The 9,838-nt window shown below is 43.5% G+C and overlaps 1 protein-coding gene across 1 annotated transcript in view; it reads right to left on the bottom strand.

The window, feature by feature from the left end:
• lmx1a (LIM homeobox transcription factor 1, alpha) overlaps nt 1-8,908 on the bottom strand; it is a 28,294-nt gene extending 19,386 nt beyond the window's left edge. Inside the window, exons 1-2 of the mRNA XM_082956610.1 lie at nt 8,878-8,908; nt 8,242-8,419 (exon numbers count right to left, since the gene is read on the bottom strand). Of these exons, the coding sequence (XP_082812736.1) occupies nt 8,242-8,419; nt 8,878-8,908 (209 nt within the window). The remainder of the gene's footprint in view (nt 1-8,241; nt 8,420-8,877) is intronic.
• Nucleotides 8,909-9,838: the final 930 nt, after the last annotated feature.

Below are 9,838 nucleotides of genomic sequence, written 5' to 3'. Positions count from 1 at the left end.
AATCTACCTGCTAACTGAACTGTACACTACTGTACAGCCAACCTAATCTACCTGCTAACTGAACTGTACACTACTGTACACCCAACCTAATCTACCTGCTAACTGAACTGTACACTACTGTACACCCAACCTAATCTACCTGCTAACTGAACTGTACTCTACTGTACACCCAACCTAATCTACCTGCTAACTGAACTGTACTCTACTGTACACCCAACCTAATCTACCTGCTAACTGAACTGTACTCTACTGTACACCCAACCTAATCTACCTGCTAACTGAACTGTACTCTACTGTACACCCAACCTAATCTACCTGCTAACTGAACTGTACTCTACTGTACACCCAACCTAATCTACCTGCTAACTGAACTGTACTCTACTGTACACCCAACCTAATCTACCTGCTAACTGAACTGTACACTACTGTACACCCAACCTAATCTACCTGCTAACTGAACTGTACACTACTGTACACCCAACCTAATCTACCTGCTAACCAAACTGTACTCTACTGTACACCCAACCTAATCTACCTGCTAACTGAACTGTACACTACTGTACACCCAACCTAATCTACCTGCTAACTGAACTGTACTCTACTGTACACCCAACCTAATCTACCTGCTAACTGAACTGTACTCTACTGTACACCCAACCTAATCTACCTGCTAACTGAACTGTACTCTACTGTACACCCAACCTAATCTACCTGCTAACTGAACTGTACACTACTGTACACCCAACCTAATCTACCTGCTAACCAAACTGTACTCTACTGTACACCCAACCTAATCTACCTGCTAACTGAACTGTACTCTACTGTACACCCAACCTAATCTACCTGCTAACTGAACTGTACACTACTGTACACCCAACCTAATCTACCTGCTAACTGAACTGTACTCTACTGTACACCCAACCTAATCTACCTGCTAACTGAACTGTACTCTACTGTACACCCAACCTAATCTACCTGCTAACTGAACTGTACTCTACTGTACACCCAACCTAATCTACCTGCTAACTGAACTGTACTCTACTGTACACCCAACCTAATCTACCTGCTAACCAAACTGTACTCTACTGTACACCCAACCTAATCTACCTGCTAACTGAACTGTACTCTACTGTACACCCAACCTAATCTACCTGCTAACTGAACTGTACACTACTGTACACCCAACCTAATCTATCAGGCCATCTATCAGGCCATCTATCAGGCCATCTATTAGATTAGATACAGGTACACTAGCCTATAACCGTTTTCCGTACTCTCACTGCCCATGTCAACTGACTCTACAACTTTGATTGGTGATGTTGTCTTCAGATCATCAGCAGACAGTGAAAATCAGGCTACTTCTTGACCTGATTCAGTTCAAAACAACCCACATCATCATCATTCAGTTCCAAGTAGGCCAAGGTTCTGGTTGGTATGCATTACAATAAATAGGAGAGCAGTCGGTGAGGTGGGATGAGACCCAGACAGAAACTACAGTGTTGGACCAGGGACCATGATGTGTATCAGAACCCTGGACCAGCCCAGGGACCATGATGTGTATCAGAACCCTGGCCCGGCCCAGGTACAATGATGTGTATCAGAACCCTGGCCCGGCCCAGGTACAATGATGTGTAGCAGAACCCTGGCCTGGCCCAGGGACCATGATGTGTATCAGAACGAAAATGATGTGTATCAGAACCCTGGCCCGGCCCAGGGACAGTGATGTGTATCAGAACCCTGGCCTGTCCCAGGGACCATGATGTGTATCAGAACCCTGGCCCGGCCCAGGTACAATGATGTGTAGCAGAACCCTGGACCAACCCAGGGACCATGATGTGTATCAGAACCCTGGCCTGGCCCAGGGACAATGATGTGTAGCAGAACTCTGGACCGGCCAGTACCCTAGTTGCTGCCCCAGAAATTCTGAGATCTGATACGTTGTATCTGAATATATTGATATTTTATAGCAACTCATCAATCTCACCGGAGAAAGTATCCAAGCCAGCAAAACAGCGCCCCTCTGTCTCAGTATGTATAGCCCATGTATCTGATACTGTCTGGCCAAAAAGAGTATGACATGGGTACAGACACTAAGACAGAGCGGTGCTGTTTGCCTCGATTGGATGTTTTCTCTGGTGAAATAGATTCAGCTTCTTGGTCGAGACAGAGCTGTGGGGGCGGTACCTGGCATGAGGCCCCCTGCTAATTGGTCAGGTCAGATATCTCACGGTCGAATGGGCGTCATCCCATTGGGCACCTAGGCACCTGGGCACGGGGCTATCCAGATGCCACCGCACGGAATGCCCCCCTCAAAGTGGGCACCGTCCCTAAAAGGTTCACACCCTAAACCCACTGCCTCTCCTGTCAGAATCCCTCTGCCCCACCAACATATGGCTCTTTACTGTTCCCGTTACACCTCCACCTCTCTCCTCCCTCTCTCCTCCCTCTCTCCCCCCTCTCTCCTCTGCTAGCTCCTCTGCTAGCTCCTTTGGCTAACATAAACATTGACCCTCCTGTCACTCCCACAGCCCCCACAAGTCAGATGGCCAACAGCAACATTTTCTCTCAGCCTCCTGGCAAAATGTGTAAAATAGCTTGAGATTGTCTAAAAACGGCATATTTTTCCCTCAGCTCCATGGGAGGGGGGGCAAAACTGTGCCACGCCACTACTTCCAGCCCTTCCTGCACATGCCAACTGTCTTTCTGTTGTCATTAAACTCTGTGGTCCTTTTTTAGGATCTTTATGGCTCAGGAAACATCCCAAACAGCAAAGAGATCACAGCTTGGTCAGTATAAGGGATGTGTTGGTGTGTCTGCCTTCAGGGTACCTGCCAATAGCACCAACCAGGGCCATAGCCAACGCTGCAAGGGGATTTCATTTCAATGCACTGAGAAGGAAACATTTTGGGCAGAGTAAATGAGTGTGATGTTTCCAGTCTCGTCGCTTGGCAGAGAGGCCATCACTAAATTGTTCAGAAATAATGTACTCTGCCTCTGTTTGGGCTTGGCTCTAGTTTAGGTGTGAGATATAGTTTGTGTGTGTGTGTGTGTGTGTGTGTGTGTGTGTGTGTGTGTGTGTGTGTGTGTGTGTGTGTGTGTGTGTGTGTGTGTGTGTGTGTGTGTGTGTGTGTGTGTGGGGGGGGGGCTTGGGAGGAATTTAAGGAGGGGAGGTTTGTGTAAGTGACGCTTTTGAATGGGCCATATGTTGTCCCCAGCTTGCCGTTGCCACTCCGATGGGTTTTGATAATTTAACACATTTTGACAATGTGTCAGTTGAGCTCTACCCCAGATCGCGCTGTCTGTGTGTCTGTAAGTGTGTGTGTGTGTGTGTGTGTGTGTGTGTGTCTGTAAGTGTGTGTGTGTGTGTGTGTGTGTGTGTGTGTGTGTGTGTGTGTGTGTGTGTGTGTGTGTGTGTGTGTCTGTGCTCTCTCCTCTCACATTCCAGGGCCCATGCTGCCCCTTCCTCCTGCAGTCACCTTGTTCTCCAAGAGCTGTGACTCCCGTGCCAAGTTCCCTGGACACTCCCTTTCATACAAACACATACATACTGCATATATCCCCAGTATCTATCTACTGTATTTATCTACAGTAACTATCTACATTATCTATCTAAATTATCTATCTACATGATATATCTACAGTATCTATCCCCAGTATCTATCTACATTATATATCTACATTATCTATCTATAGTATCTACAGTCGGAAGTTTACACTTAGGTTGGAGTCATTAAAATTCGTTTTTAAACCACTCCACAAATTTCTTGTTAACAAACTATAGTTCTGGCAAGTCAGTTAGGACATCTACTTTGTGCATGACACAAGTAATTTTTCCAACAATTGTTTACAGACCGATTATTTCACTTATAATTCACTGTATCACAATTCCAGTGGGTCAGAAGTTTACATACACTAAGTTGACTGTGCCTTAAAACACCTTGGAAAATTCCAGAAAATTATGTCATGGCTTTAGAAGCTTTTGATAGGCTAATTGACATAATTTGAGTGAATTGGAGGTTTACCTGTGGATGTATTTCAAGGCCTACCTTCAAACCCAGTGCCTCTTTGCCTGACATCATTGGAAAATCAAAACAAATCAGCCAAGACCTCAGAAAACTATTGTAGACCTCCACAAGTCTGGTTCATCCTCGGGATCAATTTCCAAATGCCTGAAGGTACCACATTCATCTGTACAAACAATAGTACGCAAGTATAAACACCATGGGACCACGCAGCCGTCATACCGCTCAGGAAAGAGATGCGTTCTGTCTCCTAGAGATGAACGTACTTTGGTGCAAAAAGTGCAATTGAATCCCAGAACAACAGCAAAGGACCTTGTGAAGATGCTGGAGGACACAGGTTCAAAAGTATCTATAGCCACAGTAAAACGAGTCCTATATCGACATAACCTGAAAGGCCACTCAGCAAGGAAGAAGCCACTGCTCAAAAACCGCCAGACTACGGTTTGCAACTGCACATGGGGACAAAAATCGTACTTTCTGGAGAAATGTCCTCTGGTCTGATGAAACAAAATAGAACTGTTTGGCCATAATGACCATCGTTATGTTTGGAGGAAAAGGGGGAGGCTTGCAAGCCGAAGAACACCATCACAACCGTGAAGCACGGGGGTGGCAGCATCATGTTGTGGGGGTGCTTTGCTGCAGGAGGGACTGGTGCACTTCACAAAATAGATGGCATCATGACGAAGGAAAATTATGTGGATATATTGAAGCAACATCTCAAGACATCAGTCAGGAAGTTAAAACTTGGTCACAAATGGGTTTTCCAAATGGACAATGACCCCAAGCACACTTCCAAAGTTGTGGCAAAATGGCTTAAGGACAACAAAGTCAAGGTATTGGAGTGGACATCACAAAGCCCTGACCTCAATCCCATAGAAAAATTGTGGGCAGAACTGAAAAAGTGTGTGCGAGCAAGGAGGCCTACAAACCTGACTCAGTTACACCAGCTCTGTCAGGAGGAGTGGGCCAAAATTCACCCAACTTATTGTGGGAAGCTTGTGGAAGGTTACCTGAAACGTTTGACCCAAGTTAAACAATTTAAAGGCAATGCTACCAAATACTAATTGAGTGTATGTAAACTTCTGACCCACTGGGAATGCGATGAAATAAAGTGGTGTTCGTAAATTACCTAAAACAGGGAATTTTTACTAGGATTAAATGTCAGGAATTGTAAACAACTGAGTTTAAATGTATTTGGTTAAGGTACATTATCTGTCTATAGTATCTATCTATATTATCTATCTACAGTAACTATCTACAGTATATATCTACAGTAACTATCTACAGTATCTATCTACAGTAACTATCTACAGTATATATCTACAGTAACTATCTACAGTATCTATCTACAGTAACTATCTACAGTAACTCTCTACAGTATCTATCTACACTAACTATCTACAGTATATATCTACAGTAACTATCTACAGTATCTATCTACAGTAACTATCTACAGTAACTATCTACAGTATCTATCTACAGTAACTATCTACAGTAACTATCTACAGTATCTATCTACAGTAACTATCTACAGTAACTATCCACATTCTCCTTTTTTTTATTCAGAACTTTTTAGCATGTGGCACTTGCACCGTTTGTTATTATTTCAAGCATTGATTAAATGAAATATATTTTTACATCTTGGCCTCCTTGGTTTATTTCCTTTTGATGGTTTGAGTGTGAGTACCTAGGTTATTCTACACACGTGGACCAACTGCAGCCACACAACTCCACAAAGACCCTGACATACAGTAGTATGTAACACTGAGAGAGAAAACCCTGACGTATGTAACACTGAGAGACAAAACCCTGACGTATGTAACACTGAGAGAGAAAACCCTGACGTATGTAACACTGAGAGAGAAGACCCTGACATACAGTGGTATGTAACACTGAGAGAGAAAACCCTGACGTATGTAACACTGAGAGACAAAACCCTGACGTATGTAACACTGAGAGAGAAGACCCTGACATACAGTGAGTGGTATGTAACACTGAGAGAGAAGACCCTGACATACAGTGAGTGGTATGTAACACTGAGAGAGAAGACCCTGACATACAGTGAGTGGTATGTAACACTGAGAGAGAAGACCCTGACATACAGTGAGTGGTATGTAACACTGAGAGAGAAGACCCTGACACACCACAGACTAAAGAAATGTCATCAGTGAAATTAAACATTTCTCCAAACGTCTTCCCAAATGTTTATTGGCACACACACACACTCCGACACACACTCCGACACACACTCCGACACACATTCCGACATGTCAAGGACAAAGCTTGGGATGCAGGCAGGCTGTCAAAGCGTGGTGGGTGTACAGAGTGCAGCGGGCCTGACAGGTGCCATGCCATCGTGGCTCCAGGTGCAGCTATCCTGAATTTCTGCTTTACTAACTTATAATTTCACATTCCCCTGTTCTTATCTATGGACACGAAGTCTAAGTGAGTGAAGCTGGGTACTGTTCCTGTACTGACATGGAATTGCAGACATTCTCTTCTCTGACAGTGTCTATACCCAGTATCGATCTACATTATATATCTACAGTATCTATACCCACTATCTATCTACATTATCTATCTACATTATATATATAAAGTGTCTAACTACATTATCTATCTACATTATATATCTACAGTATCTATCCCCAGTATCTATCTACATTATCTATCTACATTATATATCTACAGTATCTATCCCCAGTATCTATCTACATTATCTATCTACATTATCTATCCCCAGTATCTATCTACATTATATATCTACAGTATCTATCCCCAGTATCTATCTACAGTATCTATCTACATTATATATATACAGTTTCTATCTACATTATCTATCTACATTATATATCTACAGTATCTATCCCTAGTATCTATCTACGTTATATATCTACAGTATCTATCCCCAGTATCTATCTACATTATCTATCTATAGTATCTATCCCCAGTATCTCTCCTACATTATCTATCAATCTGCAGACATTCTCTTATCTGAAACATGGAATATATGTAACTGGCATTTACTAATGCTTTAGCCACAATGCACAAGAACAGTAGCACACCCACCCCTCTCACCCTCCACACCCTTCACCCGCCTCAACCTTCACCCTCCTCACCCTTCACCCTCCCCACCCTCCTCACCCTCTACCCTCCTCACCCTTCACACCCTCCACACACTTCACCCGCCTCAACCTTCACCCTCCTCACCCTCCACCCTCCCCACCCTTCACCCTCCTCACCCTCCACCCTCCCCAGCCTTCACCCTCCACCCTCCTCACCCTTCACCCTCCGCAACCTTCACCCTCCTCACCCTTCACCCTCCTCACCCTTCACCCTCCTCACCCTTCACCCTCCTCGCCCTCCACCCTCCCCAGCCTTCACCCTCCCCAGCCTCCTCACCCTTCACCCTCCGCAACCTTCACCCTCCTCACCCTTCACCCTCCTCACCCTTCACCCTCCTCGCCCTCCACCCTCCCCACCCTTCACCCTCCACCCTCCACCCTCCTCACCCTTCACCCTCCTCAACCTTCACCCTCCTCACCCTTCACCCTCCTCACCCTCCACCCTCCTCAACCTCACCTTCACCCTCCTCACCCTTCACCCTCCTCACCCTTCACCCTCCCTACCCTTCACCCCCCCTACCCGTCACACCCCTCACCGTTCACCCTCAACCCCTTTCGCCCTCCTCACCCCTCCACATCCCTAACCCCTCAGCCACCTCACTCTCTCCGCCCCTCACTGGGCTACTGGCTCCTAAGAGAACAATAGCGATAAGAGACTGTCTTTACGGGGTGGAATCCCCTGCTCGGTCCCTTTCCCCCAAGCTCTGTTTCTAGCTTCAACACATTCCTACTGACCTGGGAAGACATCCGGCCCAGGCCACATACACTATTGAAGAACATCGGTGGTCAAGGCAAAAAGAGAAAATGGTTTGTTAAAAGAGAAGTAGTCTATGTGATCATGTTATATTATGGAAACAAATGCCAAACAAAAATGGCAATAAAACAAAGTTACAATTATATTCCTCTAAATTGTATTTTCCTTTTTTTCCCTTCTTTTTTTATTTATCTAGACCTATGTGGAAATTCGACTTGTTTTGAACAAACCAAGTAGGCCTAGGGCCAGGCCATACTCCATATTAAAAAATAGAAACTTTTCAATGATGATAAGGTATCAACCTTCCCCGCACGGTGATTAAATCTAAAACAACACTTACTTGACATAGTCGCGCTTGCAGTAAAGTTTCTGGTTCCGGAGAAAGCATGTGTTCTTGAGCGGGTCGCCACACGCCACGCACCGGACGCATTGCTCGTGCCATAGGCCATCAATGACGCTAAGCAGGTACTTGTCACGGATGAGGCAGTGGCATCCTACACACACGGTCTGTGTCAAATCTACCCCAGAAAATAACCACAACGTTTGGATAATTAGTCCAACATAAAATCCTGATCTTTATTATATATCGAAATATGTGTAGTATTGAATCAGTAATTATTTAAAAAGCCTAAAACCTAAAACATTATATATTTAATCAATTGCAATATAAATGTTGACTCCCAATTTTCTAGAATAGAATATATATTAGGCTCAACAAATACGTAATTTAAACATTAAACATATAAATATTATCTACAGTGACCTGCTGTTAAAATATATATGCATCACAACTTTGCGGCAAAATATATTTTATAGAGATGTGATAATTGCAGTCTATTTTAACAAGTCGTTTTTAATAAGTCAATTTTAACAAAAAACGTATTTAAAAGTCATGCATGCAATGTTTTTAAAGGTATTTTTGTTATTGTTAGTTTTTTTGTTAAGCCTATTAAATTCCGTAGTTGCCTATACTCACCAAGTAGAGATGCAGGATGTCCTTCCCCCATCGTTGTTTGTATCCAACAAAGTTCTGCGAGGAGAAAATAATTGTCAGCCTTGTGGAATTATATATCCTTCTTGAGATGTCAATCATTGATTCAGTTTTATTTCATTTAAAAAAAAATGTTGCTGTTGTGTTCATAGGTCGAACTCAAATCAAATCAACCTTTAGGCCTATTGGTCGTGTACACCGTATTGCAGATGTTATCTCAAGCGCTGTGAAATTCTTATATTTCCAGCTTCAACAATGCAGCAATATCTAGAAATACAATACACACATAATCCAAACGTTATTAACAAGAAATTAAGACATACAAGAATGAGCAATATCAGAACGCGCAATGTCAGATCGCGCAAGTCAGTGTCCGAAATATAAATATATATGTAAACCGATGTGAACGGTGTGTATAGACACCATATGAAAACTGGAATACACCCGCGGAAATAGAAATGAAATAGGTTAAATACAATTAAAACATTTGACATTACCAGGATGTTCTTCTGTTTATGTCGATATTTTAGAATCTATTTTCTGATATATTCCATTGTAATCTCTTCTGGATTGATGGAAACAATGTCCTGGTCGTGTTGGATGAAGAAGATCGGAGAAAACTTTCCCAGCCGACTCGAACGTTTCCAATTCCTCTTCTTAGTGCTGCTCCTTGTTATTGAGCATTTATCTATCAATTCACCTATTAGTCCGAGACAGAGAGACAGGAGACAGAAAGAGAGGCAGAGAGACAGAGAGAGAGAGAGACACAGAGAGAGAGATGCGTCCAAGAAAGCACCTACACATTGTTAGTGTTCGCTCTCTCTACATCACTTTTCCTTCTACCCCCATCTCCGTCTCAGACTCCATGCGCACCCTGGCAAGTTCCTCACAGCAGTATGTTATACGAAGTTAATACCAGCACACCTCATATAGCTTAAAGACTATA

This window comes from Salmo salar, chromosome 10, assembly GCF_965601325.2.
Source record: "Salmo salar chromosome 10, fSalSal1, whole genome shotgun sequence".
In the NCBI taxonomy this organism is placed as follows: domain Eukaryota; kingdom Metazoa; phylum Chordata; class Actinopteri; order Salmoniformes; family Salmonidae; genus Salmo; species Salmo salar.
Note: the sequence above shows the minus strand (reverse complement) of the source record. Positions and strands in the feature narration are given on the sequence as shown.